The sequence below is a fragment of the Cornus florida genome, unplaced genomic scaffold (genome assembly GCF_030987335.1).
Source record: "Cornus florida cultivar Cherokee Brave unplaced genomic scaffold, ASM3098733v1 CherokeeBrave_3.0.0_Hap2_Chr06, whole genome shotgun sequence".
In the NCBI taxonomy this organism is placed as follows: Eukaryota; Viridiplantae; Streptophyta; class Magnoliopsida; order Cornales; family Cornaceae; genus Cornus; species Cornus florida.
This window is the reverse complement of record NW_026775576.1, coordinates 96961720-96981035: the sequence shown is the minus strand read 5'-3', so window position 1 is coordinate 96981035 and position 19316 is coordinate 96961720. Positions and strand designations below refer to the sequence as shown.

Genomic DNA, 19316 nt, shown 5'->3' with positions numbered 1-19316 from the left:
CAATAGAGCAACTAATACCAAAATTAATAAGGTGACCTTTAATTAGCTTTGCATTCCAAGCAGTAGATCTTAGTAGTTGGCCATCATTAAGCTAGATTAATTAAAATAGTATAATTCTCGATCAATTTCAGAAATAGCATGAAAATCTAGAAAAGAAAGAGGAGGGACTTGGGAATTTCTTACAGAATTGAAAGGTGGTTGATAAATACAAAGAATTGAAAGCTGATTCAAACTAAAATATCCCATGGTTTTTGTTGAGAGTCCTCAAAAATAACAACTCCATGTATTTTTATTAAGATTTTCGGTTTCATCATTTGCTGGCCAGTTCAACTAGGTAGACCTGATTGGTTTTGCATCCCACCACAATGTGACAATTGCTTCCATTGAAGAATTAATTGAAGCTAATAATTGAGTTTTTGTTAGCATAAAATTCAATAGAAAACAATCAAACCCAATGCTTTTGACAAACTATGAAATTTAGACCTTCATGTCCAATATAGAACTACAAGAACTCGTACACTCCATTTAGTAAACAAGCTCGGACATTACACAAGAAAAACCAAACCAAATTAAAAAGAAAATATATAGGGAAAAGGATAAAATAAAATAAAAACCTACCATTTCTAGGGTTTTCAGTCTGTCTTAGAGAGTGAAAATCTTCAGTCCATCCTGTAAATTCTCCATATTCTCCTTCTTGGCCAACTCGATCATTTAGAACTTTCAAATAATTATGGGAATGAGTATCTTCACTCTTGAGGCTTTAATTACTAGCAAAAAAAAGGGGACTAATTAAGCTTAATCACCACTAAACTATAGAGATCGATCTCAAGAGAAAGAGAGTGAGAGAGAGAGATCGAAATCAATCATAAGGGATTACTAGTGGAAGAAGAGTTAAACCCAGAAAGATCTGTCCATGCAGCACTAGTACCCCAATACTGATCATTTCCAGCTGGGATGCCCAAGAACTGCCTTGACAAATTCAACTGATCTTGATTATTATCCTCCATCTTCACTGAAGCCAACTGAGATACTAGCCCCGAAGCCGACGTTCTCGGCCCGACCTGACTAGCTTCATCACCATAGCCTGAAGCCTCAAGACCACCTTGAAATGGGTACAATAGCCCAGATGATGGCCTCTCCAACCCACCCAACAAAGGGATCTGTGATAAATAGGAACCACCACCAAATGATGAACTGCCTCCAAACTGGAAATTCATGTCACTTGGTGCCACCACTGGTCCCGAAATTCCACTGTAATTTAATCCAATATCTCCTCCACCATAGTCACTGAGCTGATGCTGCAAAGGAGCCATGAAACGTAGTGGCGGAAACTGCGGCGAGAGGCCTATTAGATTAGGGTTTCCACTACTACTGGAAGAAATTGCACTTGTTGAAGCACTTAAGGTCTGGCGATCGCTGCTGACCGGAGATTTCGAGCTACTCCCTTTGCTTCTTTTGTTCCTCCGGCAGCCACCTCCCACCGGGACGTTTCTCAGAGCACCTCCTCTAGTCCAGTACCTCCTGCAGGTCTTGCAAAAGTGCCGAGGCTGCGAGAGGCTGTAGTTGTTGAAGTAGCAAAACTTTGTGTTAGTCGATTCGCATCTAGGGCATTTTAGGGCTGCCTCAGGCAAGGGTATGTTGGCCATCCGTGCTCGATCCGCCATGGAACCCGGCCTGATCGAGCCTGCGCCACCTGCCCCATGTGGCTGTGGAAACGGCGGCGGCGGTGGAAACTGAGGATTTGTGTTGCTACTTCCAGCTTGATGATTTTGTTGCTGTAAGAATAAAAATAAAATAAAAGAGAAAAGCAAAAAATGAGATATCTGGTATATTCAATTAGCTAGAAGAGATATAGAGCAAAGAGGTTCAAAATAAAGAAAAAGAGATGAAGAAAAAGGATAGGAATATTTATCTTTTGAAAATTGCTTTATTGGCAATTTAAAGAAGCTGCCATGGAAACAAATTAACATATATGGTTGAAAAAACCCTACCTGTGGCCAGTTGGATTGATCAAGATAAGCTGGGATGGAGGAAAAAACCATGGTTCTTAATCTTTCTCTCTTTTGTAAAGGTTGGTGGGTTTTTGAAGATGTAGTGGAGAATCACATCAACAAAAGGGTTTGCACAAGAGAGAGAGAGAGAGAGGAGAGAGAGAATTAAGAAGGTAAAATAAAGGAGGGGGCTTTATGTTATTTATAAGACTCCCTATTAGGTCCTTGTTTGTTTTCACTCTGTCTGGTTTTGTTTTTTATTGCTTTTTTAGGGTTTCGGGAGTGTGATGTTTCTTCGCCTTTAAGCTTCTATCTCATTGATGCTGTAGACTGTATATATATATATATATATATATATAGATTCATGTAGTGCATTGCTATGAAGAAAAGAGATTAGTGGTTCTTCTCTTGCATGAATAAAGTAGCTAGTTAGTGATTGTGTTTGTGATTGAGAGAGAGACTAGTAGTGGCTCACCTCTTGCATGAAAAGGCAAGTACCTAGTGATTGACTGACTGTGGTTGTGATTAAGATAGAGAGTACTTCCCACCAAATAATTTGGTTTACATGGGCATTAAGCAAACAAGTTAAACTGTAATTTTACAACTTTGGATATATATATATATTCAGCAAAGATCTCTTACGCACAAATTAGCAAAAAAGAAAATTTCACACAAAACACAGTGAATATGATTTATGTGTAAGAAAGGTAATTATCATAAAAACATAACAATAGTTAATATGATTTATGTGGATGAATTTGTTTTGTTTATTAATGAGTAAGATATCATTTATGTACATTTTATATACAAAAAAAAATGTTCACTTGAACTGTTATAACTTATAATATATGTAAATTTATATACACACACGTACACACACAGATATATATATATATATATATATATATATAATAATGGAATTTGTTACAAGACAAAGGTGAGATGGACATGGTGGTTTGATGGGGCAAAAGAGTCCAAGAGGTGTCCCGACCGAATGAACCTTTTACCCCCTCTGTTGTCTGTTCCTACTCGGACCCACTCCCACTTTCTCTTTTATAATACTCTGTATTTTGCATGGGAATATATATAGAGATTGCTGGTCCCACGCGTCCCTCAAAGCGCGTGATGTCACTCACATTCACTCCATTGATCTTTCACGGATCACGTTTTTTCTTAAAAGTCCTTAAAGAAATAAAATAGTTGCACCATCGAATTCTACAGATGCGTCAAAGGTAATTTTTAAAAGCCATGAAAGATTTGGGTTCTTTTTAGTTTATAATTTTAAGGAATAATAATAATTGTAATTAGTTATCTCTGTCAATAAATTATTTGGCATGGCCTCAAAAGTTGTAACTTTGTTTATTTATATTCAGACAGGAAAGCTAACATACTGCTTATATTCACACACCATGTTTCGTTAAAGAACGTACCTTGATATTCTCCATTAACTTCAAATCTGAAACCACAGAGAAAACACATTTTTTTTTATAATTTGGAGTGTACCCTCTTGTTTTGAATTTAGAGACATTTCTCTTTCAACCACTTGTATAACCTCCCAAATACTTGTACCTATTATAAGTAAGAGAATTCAGAGTTCAGTATAATATAGTACAATTTACTACTCACAAGTGTAATGATTTGGCCTTCCGTTGCAATAGATCTGCTATATTGCAGAGAATCCAAATTTCACTTTGTAACCACGTGTAGTGCAGTCACGATCACGATCACTTAATAACTCAATATATTTTTCTATAATTTTGAACAATTTTATACTTATTCACAGAAAAACTAATAAAAATATAATAAAAATTACAGATAATATGCTTTTCAAGCTCACGAACGGAGCCAAAACTACAAACAAACAACCTAAGCCTAAGATGATTCCATAAAATTTGTTATTTTTTCTCATTTTGGTTTATTAGAAGAGAAAATAAAAGAAAATATGGCATTAGTTATGAAAGAGAAAAAAACTATGGTGTTAACTTCTTCTTTTCATGTTAGTTGCTTATTATCATGTTTAAAAAATGATAGTGGATTGAAAAGAATATATTGTTTTATTTTTTCAGTAAGAAATTTTCTATAACAGATAACTAAAAATTCAATATTTGTACCGTTAAGCCACAAGCCTGTTGGTAACTCTCTTCTTTCCTTCCAAATCCTTAGGTTAGGCTATCCATCACTCATTTTCCTTCCCAATCCCATGTTTTTTTGTTTTCTCCAATTTCCTCAATCCAACTGAGGTATTAACCTGGCAATGAAACAAACTACAAGATCAAGAATCAAAGGAATTCACGTACTTTAAGAACAGTGACAAAAATGTAATTTTACTCTCTTCTCCTTTCCTTCCAAATTCCTTCCAACTCTCCCCTTTTAGGAGGAATAGCCAAAAACACTACTCAAAGAGAGACACTCCTTTTTTTCTTTTCCTTTTTCCAATTCCCTCAACCCAAACAAGGTGTGCTTGAACAATGGAGCACAAGCTTGCAAGATATCGCTCCTTTTCAGTTACTTGTTCATAACCAACTCAAAAATCATATCTTGATATCATCGTGATTCAGGGCGATGAAATGCTTTGTGACCACATTGTTGCAGTTCAATCTTCACAGAACCATGTAGCCTTTACACAGCTCAATCCGTCACTGAATAATATTCACATGATAGTACACAGACTAATAATCTACTTATCAACAGAGTGCAAAATATTTGCGGGGGTAAAATGAAGCCTTACAACATTATTTACACTGTTTAGACCTGAAATTTTCAGAATCAAGGAGTTTCGCTAAAAGTTTCTCAAGCCTTTTTGAACTTGCAGAGGGTTTAACTGCAACTGGATTCCCAAAAACTATACAAGGATCTTTACCTAGAGCAGAATTTCCCACACACCATCCACCAGGCGTAAATTGGCCAGATGGCTTCCTTAGGAGTTCCTCATCGATTTTGTCAAGAACTGGATCATCCTTGGCAAACTTACGGGCAAAAGGGGCACCAACCTCGACCATGTCATCAAAATACTCCAAGGTTAAAGTAATTGGATGCTGCTTTGGAGGATTATCCCATTTTATATAATGCAAGTCATGGTTTACTGTTGTGTTTTGGTAGTCTTTGTGATTGCAGACGACAGTGTGAAAATAGCCCTCGGGAGATGACATGAAGTTTGTGTAGTACATGAGGAGAGTGCGTGGGAGATTATCCCATCCCCAAACACAGAATTCAAGAAATGATCTTGTCAGCACCACCCATTCAGATCCTGGAGATAAAAATTTGGACTTTAAGATGGGAACCACATACTGGAAATAAATCCAATGCATTAACAGTTAAGAAGGAACCGTTTCATTGCATTATTGGAGTCAATGAAATAACACAATTCTCAATTATCTTCAGTTTGCATTTCTATGCTCTAAATCAAAGACAAACTCCGAGGAATCAAGAGTCTAGAGCACCATAAACACTATGCACTGTGTTAAACTTATTAAAGGTTGTAGCAATTGTAAACTATGCTACGGAATATGAATTATGTTATGAAAAGTTAACAGCCCATGAAGTATGATCACATTTCATTAGGTAATGCCATCGCATGAGAATTGTATTGTGAGTCTTTTAAAATGCAAAGGGGACTGAGTAAATATCATAATTAAAAGAATAATCATGGAAAAAAGTTGCATGACTTGCATAATGCAATCATCATGCATTGGTTTCTTTTTCTTTTCCCCCTTTTTTTTTAATTTTCTTCTTGTGCTTTTGTTTATTAAGATCTCTTTAAAAAGCTATGGTTAATTAGTTATAACTTTAAGAGTTATCAGAACCCTCTCAACATGTCTCTACATTATGATACAACATTTTAAACAGCATAATGTCACAGCTGCAAACAACTATGGATATGAAAATGCATTAGTAAGCAAAGTTGAAACCAAATGTGCCACTGAACATATTTTATATATGCTAAACCTATTCTTTCAATCCCTAACATGTGAAGAAATCATCTCCTGTTGGATTATTTCACAACCCCAACATCAAGGGTTCAAGGCTCGGTAAAGGAGGCGAAGGAAAATAAGATGTGAAGAAATCAGATATTGGAAATGGATATAATATTCCTGCAGATATAAACTACTGCTGCTATCCAAATCAACTTATACATCATATGAGATAAAAGATTTTGTAAAACAGGGTCTTCTGTGCTACTGGATGATTCTTACAAGAATGAATCGAATATTTTGGTTGAGAATCACTCGTATAATATAATAAACAAGCAATATAAAAAGAAAGTTGTTTTTCTTCATTTTGGTCAACATATTAGCAATCTGATACTGCAAAAGTACAAGTAGGAAGTTCACAAAATCGACCAATGGGCAATTAGCCCAGATGGTATTATCTCTCCTCCCTAAATGGAAGGTTGAGAGTTCGAGCCCTGCTAGGGGCAATATTGTGGGTGTGTGTGTGCCTGTGCTTGAACTTTCGGATATATATATTTATATACATTAAAAATTAAAAAAAGTTCACAAAATAATCTCTTTGGTATCCATTAACATATAAATCCATATGAATGAATCTTTTTCCAGCATTTTTCATACTAGGGTGAGAAAATAAACACAGATAAAGGGATGCTTCAATTACCAAAATAATAAATTTAAATAAAATAAAATAAAAAAAAATAAAAAAATAAAAAAAAATAAAAAGAGGAAAAGAAGAAGAACAACAAATAACTATATACATTGATGATATAAAGCAAAAGTTAAGGCAATACCAACAAATAACTTGAAAGAAGCAGGCACAGATCTCTTCTCTTTGGCCCAAAATACACCAGATTTCTTAGAATGGTACAAGCCTGGATCAATGATGATAGGCCTAGCTCTTTGAAACCTGCAAGCGTACAGTGAGAAAAATAAACAATAATGATGTTACCTCTACTGAGGAAATAAAGAAACTGAAAAAAAAACACATATGCTACTCTGTGAAGACAAGTTCAAATGCATGAAATACATGCTTACTCTTTCCAACCCATATTGCTTGTGTGCTCAAGAAAGTTCAGATCCCTAGGCAAGTACGAGAATATGTGCAGAAGATCTGTAACAAAATGAACAATATATACAGAAAGATCAATCAAGCCAATATGATACCCACTGTAAATATTTAATATTGTAATATAGTAAACATAAAACATAAAAATGCCAGAAGCCTCAATCATTTGCTTCTTTAAAAAGAAATAATTAGAGAAAGGGGTTCAAAATTCCAAAGAGATCACAAATAGAAAGACATGCTACAAGGGAATTCTTCAAATGTAATTTGGTATAGGATCCTACCAATCAGGAAAAACCTGATTTCCATTTTCAAAGAAGATAAAAGCTAGAAAAAGTATACAACAGCTCGGTGTTGCAAGGATAATATAAGAGAATTTCTTAGATGTGCATTCCTTCGGTGAAAGCAAAAAAAAAAAAAAAAAAGGACGGCAAGAACGTTCACGGTAGAAAAACGATCATTTTCTGCCAGGCAAGACAAGATAAAAAAACAAAATGGTTCTCATAACGCTCTCTGCAAACAGACCCGGTTCCTATTTACCCTAGATGATCCATAAAGCAACCATCAACATGTAATCTCATTTCTCTGTGGGACTCCAGCCAGGTGAGTCATATCTCTGCATGTAACAGGAAAATAACAGTCTGGCCTATAACATTATCAAACTAAGACAATATGCATTAAAACTTAGAAGTGACAAAAGAAAAAATATGTTGACTTCCTTTCCTCAAACAAGATAACAAAATAGTTCCTTTCATGCTCTTGGCAAACAGCCTCAGTTCTAATTGTCCTAGATAATCCACATAGCAACTACAGAAATATTCACTGGCCCATGGGACTCCGCCCATGATGAGTCACATCTCTATGGTATAAGAAAAATAACATTCCGGACCTCCCAATATCAGATAAGGGGGTATACATTAAAATTTGGAAGTCGTGAATGGTTAAACGGAATAAATTAGCTAGCCTTATTAAATTGAGTCGATTAAACCCCCACCCAAAAACACACACACACACACACAAAATAAAACAATAATAGCAAAAGTCGTAGTATTTGGTTATAAAAAGGAAAAGAAGATACTGAGATTAGTAGAACCATCTTCAACTTATAGCCCCTATTCGTCATGGTAATTTTTTTTAAACTATTTCACAAGATTCTGTCTAGTAATTAATAAAGAAATGGATATTAGCGAGGAATTTTTTGCGACAACTACAACAATATCATGATCCACTGCCTCTTCCCCTAGGTACAAACCTACAGTGTGCCAAGTGGGGGGCGTCCACCCCCACAGAATTATTTTTTTTTATATTCGTACCTATAGTTTTGTTAAAATCCTAAAAATGTCCCCGCTGGATTATGACAAAACTACTCTATATATACCTAGCCACACTGGATTTTTGGGGCCCTAATAAACTTTCTCTAACCTCTCGTTTTCTTGCTCTCGCCCTCATCCATTGTGTCCTCTCTCACACAAAGTTGTGAACATTGACAAATTCTACCAAGAACCACGGTTTTCATAGTCTTTACCTTCATTTCGGCTCTCAAATATTATCTCTATATATATTTGCGCTTATATATGATAACTTTGATAATAATGAAATTCATTTATCTGCTTTTTATAGTTCAGAATTTTGCAATCAAGTTGCATTTAAATCTAATCAAGTTGCAGCTAAATTTTGCACTCAAGCTGAATTTTACTCAACAAAATATTAATTAATATTAAATAGTTTTTTATGTTAGTTTGAAATAATAATAATAATAATAATATTGTTGTTCAATGCCACCCCCTCTCAGATAATTTTACACCCCTGGCAAACTACAATATTTTTTTAGATAAGTAAACTAATCTAGAATATTTTGTTTCACGAGTCATGACCAATTAAAAAATGTAAATTAGCAACGAATATCTACTGCAACTACAACAACATCATGAACCCCCCCCCCCCCCCCCTCTTTTTCTCCCTAACTGCCCCCCGCCCCCCCTCCCCAAAAAAAAAAAAAAAACCCACCCACCCCAAGCACTATGTGCACTATCTTGCTTACCTGCTCATTGAGCATATTTTGCTTCATCTGTTGACCAATTAATAAATGGATATGGGCAAAGAACATCTACGGCAACTACATTGATATCGCGATACACTGTTGCTTCCTCCCAGCACTATGTGTTGGTATTCTTTCCTGCCAACTACTAGAGCCCATTTTCCGCCACTTCTTTGAGTGGTTTCCCTTTTTAGGTAATTACCATGGCCTCCGTTGAAAATCCCTCTTCCATGAACCGTATTAGTTCAACCTATCTCGCGTGTTTGTAGCATATCCAAGTGAAAACTAATAATAAAGTCACCTAGTTACCGATCCTTCCAGCTAAATTCAACAATGTTTAGCCAAATTGGCTTTTATCACAATCCACTATCTCACCAGACTTCAAATACACAAATTCCCAACTCCTACAACAGTATTCCCCAATTCCTACCGCAGTATTCCCCACATCGGCAGACTGTAAAAATCAGACCACAAAAGCTCACATTTTCTAATATAAATAGAACAAAATGCAGAATAACATATTGAATGAACATATCACAGAAGCAAGTACAAATCATATAAATGCTGTTTATGACTAGATCTCCATTCAATAGCAAGTCCAAATCATATCAAACACATTTAAAAAAGAACTAACCATCTTGCGGCACAAGGGGATAATCCGAAGCACTGAGATTTATAAACCAATCCCACTCCTTCGCCTGCTTCAACAATATTGCGATCGCATGAAGCGTACTTGCAGTCATCGTCGGCCCCTTATACGTCACCAGATCTGCCTTACCAACCACCATTACATTCTTGAAATCCCTAGTGACCGCCTCCGATTTCACAAACTTAGCAAGCTCAAGTCTCTCAACGTCCAATGCTTCAAGATCAAGATGCAACAAGTAGTAGTTCCTCGGGTGATACACCGCCTGAAGCAGTCGCTGCAAACGCGGTCCATCTCCCTTCGTCCCCGATAACAAGTACGCGAACCTCGGCAACTCCGGCAGACCCAACCGATCACTTCCGGTACCGGAATTCGATGCCGAACCTGTTGATCTCGAATGAATTGAAGAAGAAGAACTCGAATTAGGTTCGGATGATAATTTGTATTGGCCTAGGGTTACTGTGAGAAGAAGTACGATACAGAGTGTGGAAGCTAAAATCAAAGGCATTAGCCATTTTCGATCGAAACAAACCAAAATGTGGGTTCGTTTCATTGTGAGTTAGGGTTTTGGATCAGAACGAGTGGATTAATCTAAAACCCTAAGAAAATTTATCAGATCAGATGATTATTGTTACAGAAAATGGAAGATCAGTTGGGATGGGAGAGGAGAGAGAGATTGGAAATTTGGGGGGACATTGAAATTTTTTAGGGGTTTTTCGCTAGATTTGGTGGGGTTGGTTGGTTCTACGCTTTTAGCTCAAATTAGTAGCTTAACTTGAACTTGAAGCTATTCTTTTTACAGGTTTGTTTTGAAAAGAGATTTGGGTTTAGAGGGAAATTGGGAGTGTATAAATGTTTGTTTTCCAGTTATCTCCCCCAATTTTTTAGCAAATGACTGATGGACCCTCTAATTTCTGAAATAGGCGAGGACTATCTATCCTCTCCAATCACCGACAATAATGAACCAGATCGAAGGGTTTTTTGTAGTCACCGACAACCTTGAGTCCTCAAGGTGTAAAAGGGCAAGAAGGTAATTTCCACATCTGAACCTGAAAATCATATGCGACCCGCATAAGTTAATTGAAATTATTTTTTCCTTGTTTTTTTGTAAGTTAGTAAAGCATAAACTAATTTTGTCTCACTAAAATTTGAGGTATCAACCTTACTCGTTAAAAAGGTGAATGTTACACCACTCAAATCAAGGGTCATTTAATTGTAACAGATGTAGACATACCAAAAGATCGGATAAGGGTTAAAATGAAATTCAAAAATCATTTCCGTGTTTGTTTTTGTTTTATTTAACTTGTTTCTTGTCTCAAGTCATTTTGTCCTTCAATATAACAATTCATAATACTCCCGTAATAACTTTACATTATTTATATAATAATTATATTATATTAACATGATGTTGTATTTTGTCACGAATTTGTTACAGCGTGTTGCACTAGTGATAAAGAATACAGCAATGAAGGGTGCTCCCACCACCGGATGCCCCCTCCACCGGACAGATCCGGATTGGAGCTAAACATATGGTGCATGACGTTAAATAATGATCTCTGTTTGGTACCTGACTCGACATTCTATTGTTTTGGTAAAAGGGTACATGGCCCAACAATTCACTAGCTTCTAAGCTAAAAAACAAACAGAACACTCATCAAACCACTAAGAAACTTAACACTCAAGAGACACAACAATACCATCAACCACCAAAATCTGGCATCCTCGAAAGCTCCGGTGGTGGATCCGGCAAGGACACCACCACATGCTGCTGCAGAGCCGTAGTCTTAGCCCGACAAAGCGGGCAACTTGGGTGCGAAAAGAGCCACATTTCAACACACAGCGCATGAAATTGGTGGGCGCATTCTGGCAGCACGCGCACCTCCTCGCCTTCCGTGAACTCACTCAAGCACACCGCACATGTGCTGCTCTCTCTACACTCTTTGCTATATCTATACACTGTGATTAGGTTCACAGTTGATGAACTGTTTGTGCTAGTACTGCTACTAGGAGCCTCTACTCGACGATTAATTCTAGCAATTTGGGGTTGGTTTGTTGAATTTGATGATTGTCTTAGTCTGCACCAACTCATAGTGACGCAATGTAGTGTTGCGACTATGATGGCACCGGCGAGAATCCCGACGAGGCCGATAAATAGGGGGCTAATTTCGGGTCCCCGGTGATGATCATCGTCTTCCATGAGAGAGAGAATCTGGGGCTTTGGGTGTGTGAACAAGTTATATATTATATTGTCCCCGTTGATTGCAAGGTGGGGTGACAATTCTTTGTATTTGGGGTGTTAGCCTATTTATATGTATATATACACAAATACAAAGATGTGACACAAAAATCTCTTTATTCTATTTCCATACATATTAACTTATAATGTGTGTATACCGTATACACACGCAAAAAAAAAGATACGTGACAGAAGCTCCTCATAATTCTATATATAAATAATATATAATATCTGCTTGGCTTTGTCTTTATTGATTTAACGTGGATCATACGTTTTTAGTTACATGAAATATAATAATCAATGTATATAAACAGAAGTTTGGAGTCAAATTAACACTGATATGGTTTTACTGAAAAATTGAAAGTTGCCTTCAAACTGCTATATATTAGGCTGAACATTTGCGGCGGCACGACATTAAATGGTACGGTTTTCATGAAAATCCAAATGGCCATTTTACACATGAGAATGCTAAGCATGATTAATATGTGTCTCACAGAGTCACACACATATATATAATATATACATATGTTTGGGGCATGTAATTTTGAAAAATTTAACAATAACAATAAAATAAGTTTTGCTTTTTCATTGAGGACCAAGAAATCTTAACAATTTTAACGAGACCATTAACTCCTACTTTTTTATTCATCTTTTCATATTAGTTTTAAATCTCTCAAACCTCCAATTTTATTCTTTGTACTTAATTTGTATATATATGTTTTCAATTTATTAAGTATTTATACTCAATTTTTATGTTCTCAAAAAGTTAGAATTTATTCTTTAAAATAGTAATGTTATTTTTATTGAAAAACATATGAATAATTTTCATATATTTTTTAAAAATAGAGTAATTATTTAACACTTAAAATTAGTAAAATTAACAAAATTTAAAATTCCAATTGCAAAAAAAATATTAAACATATATGTTTGAATAGCTAAATAAAGTAGTACGTAGTTGTTGTTTTTTTTTTTAAGGAAAAAAAAAAAAGTTAGATTTCGGGAAAAAGAATTATATTTATAAAATTTTAGTTCTAACTTAAAAATGGGATACATGGAAGATTAAAATATTTAAAATTTAAGTTAAAAAAAAGTTGCAAGAGTAAAATATATTGTCATATTGAAACTTTATAAGACTTATTTATCTTTAAAAGGAAAAAGTAAAATTTAGCAGTAGTCTTTTTTGTATAATTTTTAGTCTAATGGTTGGTATTTTGTCCCATTACGGGGAGCAAGTGTGCAAAACGTACATATAAAAATAATTAAATTACATATAATGAATAATGTAAATAATATTCTAGATTAAATAAGCCTTAAAATCAAACATTCAATTGTTTTGTTCCACAAAATAATAGTTTGCTTAATTGGGCGACAAAAAATCCTTTTATAATACATTTATAAGTCAGTGATGTACGTATATATAATAATATCAATTTGAATGGATATCTCTATATATAATAAAATGTTGTCATATGGAGTCACTTGCAATCTATTATCGAGTTCAAGATAAGTTTTTCTTGAAGTTAAATCATCACAGTTTTTTCACAAAAATGAAATATATAATTTAAAATGTTAGATCACATCTATATATATGTATTGAATACTTTCACCTCCTTTTCAAAGGAAAATTTGAGGTTCAAGTCTCCATAAATATATATTCTATATAACATAAAACCATTTCCATGTCACATTAATTAGACATCAAATGTTTCATTTTGCTAATTCAGGCCATAAAATCTGAAAAGGGGCCCAATGCGCAACAGCAACCATTGGGTTGACCAATCCAAATTGAGTTGGGTCAAGGTGATGTGGCCCGAGTTCAGCCCATGTGTAAATCTACAATGGATCCATTTTCTCATCCAAACAAAACTAGTCAAAAAGTCCCATATAGGTCCAATTAGCCGGCCATGTGGGCCCCACTTCTACACGGTCCGTGTACGAATCTGAATCAAGAAACTACTAGGTAATCATCAGAGAAAGAAAATGAGAGGCATTCCTTAATTCCATTTAGATATTTTATTTTATTTTATTACTTAAAAAAACAAAACAAATGTCACTTTAATTTGTTATTTCACTGAAATTAACTCCTCCCACTTTTCCTTGATTACAAAAGTGAAAACATACAAACAATGCCCAACTAATGGTTTGATGAGCCCAAATCTCATCTTTTTTACAACACCATGTAGGGTTTTTCAATACAATTAAATTTATTTTTAATACATTAAATATAATCTATCTATTTCAATTATATTTAATGTGTTAAAAATTAAAATTAATGTGTTGGAAAAATATTTGCTGAAAAACAAATTTAATGTACTGACAAATTACAGCACCACTATAACATAGAATCCGTGTGCATAATTTGATACTCAATTAATTACAGAATCATTTCAAAAGTTTAATCATATGTTATATTGAGTCGTCACCCCTTTCAATATCTAAACACACTTCCATATATATATATATATATATATATATATATTAATAATGTTGAGACATGCTTTGATGTTATAAATAAATTGAGAGTTTTGACTTATCATTATTCTAACATGTTTGCTCATTATTTAAAATTCAAGTCACACGTGTATAATCTTATATAAACTTGAATGAATATTATTTTTTCATTAGATGTATTATTATCAAAATTAAATTTGATTATCAATAAATGAGTTTGTAATAAAATTTTGTTTTTATTTTTTATTATCGATTCATGTGACAATTATTAAAATAATAAACGACCTTGAATACAAATACAGTATTTCCAGGACCATTGACCACAAAAAGCAGAAAAGCCCACAAGTGCACCCCACCGTCACCGTTAGAAACGGCGATGACCGTGTTAGAGTACAGGCTTTTTATTTAGCTCAGTAATCAACTCTAAATACAATACGGTTACTTAAACCGAACACAAAATCGCGTGTGTTTCTCTCTCTACATCACTCACTTTCTCTCTCTATATGTCTCCTTTCACAGAAACTACTGAGAAGATAGTGAGCGACAGTCGTGAATGGTGTTAAAGATGAGGATAGTCAAGACCATCGATTCTTCACGAAGTGGCGGTCTCTGTGGATTCCTGGTAGTCGAAGCTTATCCCAAAAGGTATTCCTCAAAGATCCCCTCAGATTTGGTTCTTTTTTTGGGCCTTGGCTTCATCGATTGGTAATATATTTCGTTATCTATAGATACAAGATTTTCTGTTCCTCTGTGTTAGAACTTAGAAAACTACTACTACAACATGGATTTGATGGGTTGGATTCAATTTTTATATAATTCTTGAGTTAGGATTAGAAGATTGATGGGTTGGGATATAAACATATATATACACACACAGGGATTAGGAGTTATGCTCTTTTAGTGTATCATGCTCTGTTCTTAATATTCTCTCTAAAAATCCTTTTCTTTTTTCTTTTTTCTTTTTTTTTTGAAACTTTTTTCTATTAGTTAGGCGTTTATGAATCAAGTCCCATTTTGTTCTTTTCATAGCCAATCCAATTGTTGAATTTTCTTTCTTAAACTAGGGTTTTCAAAATTCTGTACTTTTTTGCCTGTCTAATTGTGTGAGTTGTAGGGGAATATTTACCAAAAGGTAGTGTTGTGGGAAAATAGTTTTGTGATTGGGAAATCTAGGTCTTTGATAGAGATGGGGTGTTGTGTTGGAGATTGATGTAATGGTGGTGGTGTTCATGAGGTGGTTGTTCTGTTGAAATTTTTTTTGGGGATGAAAATTCCAATCCCACCTTGCCAAATTGACCCTAAGGCCAAGGGGAAGGTGCTTTGAAATTAGAGATTCTTTTCTTGCCATTTTCAATGGAGAATCATCACCCATCTACCCTCTTGTCCATGGATTCAAGTGCCTCATCGTCGCACGATGAACTGGACCTCGAGATGAACCGCCAAATTGTTCTTACTCGACCGCCTGATATAAATTTGCCCCTGTCAGCGGAGCGTAGTCCGCCTCCACAGACATGGAATTCGGACCCATGTGATATTCTTGACGTTGGGCTTGGTCCCCAAATGTACGAGACAGAGAGTTTTCTCAATGTGCCCAAAGTTGGTCGGAAATGCGCGAAAAGGGTTGATAGCATCTGGGGTGCCTGGTTTTTCTTTAGTTTCTACTTCAAGCCTGTTTTGAATGAAAAATCGAAGACAAAGATTATACGGGATAGTAATGGAATTTCTGGTTTTGATAAATCTGACCTTCAGCTTGATGTTTTCATGGTTCAGCATGATATGGAGAACATGTACATGTGGGTTTTCAAGGAAAGACCTGAGAATGCACTGGGTAAGATGCAGCTAAGAAGTTATATGAATGGGCATTCTCGTCAAGGAGAGCGTCCCTTTCCGTATAGTGTTGATAAGGGTTTTGTTCGATCTCACAGGATGCAACGAAAGCACTATAGGGGCCTCTCGAATCCCCAGTGTGTTCATGGAATCGAACTTGTTCCATCACCCAATCTCATGTGTCTTGATGAAGATGATCGGCGAAGGTGGTTGGAACTCACTGGAAGGGATTTGAACTTCTCAATCCCCATTGAAGCTAGTGATTTTAGTTCATGGAGAAATCTCCCAAACACCGATTTTGAGCTTGAGAGGCCACCAGCAGTGCCAATAGACAGCAATCCGAATTCCCACTCCAAGAAACTGCTCAATGGATCTGGGCTGAATTTGTCCACTCAGCCATCTAATATCAACAATGGTGACTCGATGGACCTATCACCTGTTTCTAGCAAGAGGAGGAAGGACTTTTTCCCACACGGGAACGATGATGAATGTTATTTGACCGTTAATCCTCCTGATCGTGTTCCAGATTTGGAAATTCACCCAAATGAGCCACATTGGTTAAATGACTTTAGTGGGGTAATGAGGAGTGCTTATGGGCCTGTTACAGCTGCAAAAACAATTTATGAAGATGAAGAAGGCTATTTGATCGTCGTCAGCTTGCCCTTTGTGGATCTTCAGAGGGTGAAAGTTTCTTGGCGGAACACTATTACTCATGGGATTATCAAGATATCTTGTTTGAGCACATCTCGAATGCCATTCATCAAGAGACATGACAGGACTTTCAAGCTTTCAGATCTATCTTCAGAGCACTGTCCTCCAGGGGAATTTGTTAGAGAGATCCCGCTTTCAACTCGAATTCCGGAAGATGCTAATATAGAAGCATATTATGATGGACCTGGAACTGTCCTTGAGATCATGGTGCCGAAACTCCGTGTGGGGCCAGAAGAACATGAGGTTCGTGTTTGCCTTCGCCCTCACCTTGGGGGCAATGATCTTATGTTGACCTGAGAACAGAATACTCTTTGAGGAATGTAAGGGTGGTTCCACTAGGTGGTGCTTCATTGCTTGCTAACTTTGTTTAATACTGTGTATTTTATGGAACAAAATAGGCTGTCTTACATTTCTCATTCTCAGTTTTAGCTCACTAATTGCTATGGTTTTTTTCCCCATGCATCTGGCTAGCTTTTTATTGTACTCTCTTCTGATATTTGAACTTGTATTTGCATCACTCATTCAAGCAAAGCCCGTGTTATATAATTTTATCGTCTGCACTCTTCTGAGGAAGAGAACTTTCTTGATTAGTTATTCTTATTATATACACTAGGGAGTAAGTTTTGTGTTTGTTGACATCATGTTTGACCTTGTGGATTATGAGCACCCACTATACACAATCTTCTTGCATTATTGAAATCATGTCTGCCTTGCAGGTTTCAGCCTGTCCAGACACAGTACTCCCAACCATAACAAAAAAAATTATAACTTCCCATTTTCTCACTTTGTTTCTTTTTTTCTTGAATTTCTTTTCAGAATATCTTTAAACTAATTTCATGTTTTGCCCCAACCATTTGCGCTGTTCTTCCACACTGGTTTTTTACTTGAACTAATTCCCAAAACTTGAATCTGTCTCTTGGAACTGCCCTCATCCACGCACACGCACCACAAACAAACACACACACACACACAAATGCCATATGTAATGCTCTGGTGTGACAATGTTTTCATTTGATTAGTGAAGATGTTCTTCCAACTCCACCTATCTATAATCCATGTAAACTGATTATAAGTGCACCTGGACTTGGTCATAGGTGAGTAATGTGGGAAAGATAATTTCTAGGAATATTATTACATCCTTCACTTGAGTAGAGATAAGAGAAAGCTACTTCTCAGGAAGGCTAGGAGCAGCTTTTGTTTTCCGCCACATGGTTTTAGGAAAAGAATAGAGAGCAGGTGACAAGGTTGATGTGTTCCTAAACAAGATAAGTCATGTCTGGATATGATCTTGTTCTTTTATTTGAGGAACCAATTAATTTTTTTCTAGTGCTTATCTAGTTTGCAACGGACCACATGTCCACATCATTACAACCAATGATGGTGTGACACTGTGGAACATTGAGGGTTCTTTTGGTAGGGGGATGAGTTGTTGAGATTTGGATGTTATTACTTTGAATGAGAAGATTTCCAAGCATTTGATGAGTTGAAATGGAGAAGTGACTCAAAAGTGTATTACCTTTTGCATAAAATTGCAGGTGGATGTGGTGATAGAAACCCTAGTGGTAGATGGTCAAGGTTGGCACTCTATTAGCGATATATATCATAGTCTGGAACAACAAAAACCAAATTTCTTCTTCTTCTTCTTTTTAAATTTTTTTTTTTTTTTGAATCATTTTGGTAGTTTCTTTTCTGCATATGATGTGGTTCACCATGTAACTCACGAGTGGTGAAGGTTGGGTAACCACTAGTCTTAGTTGAGGTGGATTGTGGTTCAATTATTGAGGCTTTTGTTAATGGTGGGGGTGTTGATGTCTACTAAATCATTAGTGATGTTGAATGTACAGACTCTTATATTCCATAATCCTCACTCTACCTATGACTCTTGACCCATAGTTTTCTTTCTTTTTAGCCCTTCATTTGAGATTTGGCCTTGTGGTTACCTCACAGTTTGTGGGGTTAGGGGTGGGAGGACATTAGCATTAACAAAATGTAAATGTCTGGTACAAGCAAGATTCTCATTAAGAGAAACTGAGCAAAGAACATACAAATGAACTTTTGGGTGCCAAAGAAGTTTGTATTAATCCAAGAGGCAAATCATATGTCAAAATGACCATTAGTTCATTAACTCAGCTGGTATAATCTCCCCTTCCCCAGAGTGAGTTGAGGGATTCGAAGTTACTTTGAACCTCATACTATACTCTGTCAAAGATGACTTCTTTCACATTTTGTTACTTGCCACTTAGTTTGCTGAGTTTGAGACAACCACTGGTGTGAAGCCTAGAAGTTAAGAGTAAAGATTTGATTATTTACCCCCTTAAAAAGGGAAACAGCCAGGAGGTCGAGAGTAGCTCTATTTTGACTGGGTTCGAAATGAAAAACAATCGGTCTTTGTGTATAACCTTT

At 35.9% G+C, this 19316-nt stretch overlaps 4 protein-coding genes across 4 annotated transcripts; 1 reads left to right on the top strand and 3 right to left on the bottom strand.

Annotated features, from left to right (window-relative positions):
- Positions 1-458: 458 nt before the first annotated feature.
- On the bottom strand, positions 459-2270 carry LOC132313154 (dof zinc finger protein DOF2.4-like). Its single transcript, XM_059811832.1, has 2 exons — positions 1992-2270; positions 459-1775 (listed from the first exon to the last, which is right to left on the bottom strand). Exons 1-2 carry the CDS (start codon positions 2040-2042, stop codon positions 864-866), a joined length of 963 nt encoding a protein of 320 aa, XP_059667815.1. The 5' UTR covers positions 2043-2270; the 3' UTR covers positions 459-863.
- Positions 2271-4544: 2274 nt separating this feature from the next.
- LOC132313153 (beta-glucuronosyltransferase GlcAT14C) lies at positions 4545-10622 on the bottom strand. Its single transcript, XM_059811831.1, has 4 exons — positions 9677-10622; positions 6977-7052; positions 6733-6848; positions 4545-5238 (listed from the first exon to the last, which is right to left on the bottom strand). The coding sequence occupies exons 1-4, from the start codon at positions 10239-10241 to the stop codon at positions 4724-4726; spliced, it is 1272 nt and encodes a 423-aa protein (XP_059667814.1). The 5' UTR covers positions 10242-10622; the 3' UTR covers positions 4545-4723.
- Positions 10623-11387: 765 nt separating this feature from the next.
- On the bottom strand, positions 11388-11885 carry LOC132314674 (RING-H2 finger protein ATL51-like). The gene has a single exon (XM_059813506.1). The coding sequence runs from the start codon at positions 11883-11885 to the stop codon at positions 11388-11390; it is 498 nt and encodes a 165-aa protein (XP_059669489.1).
- A 2923-nt stretch (positions 11886-14808) lies between these two features.
- LOC132313152 (uncharacterized) lies at positions 14809-17549 on the top strand. Its single transcript, XM_059811830.1, has one exon. The coding sequence runs from the start codon at positions 15729-15731 to the stop codon at positions 17208-17210; it is 1482 nt and encodes a 493-aa protein (XP_059667813.1). The 5' UTR covers positions 14809-15728; the 3' UTR covers positions 17211-17549.
- The last annotated feature ends 1767 nt before the right edge of the window (positions 17550-19316 follow it).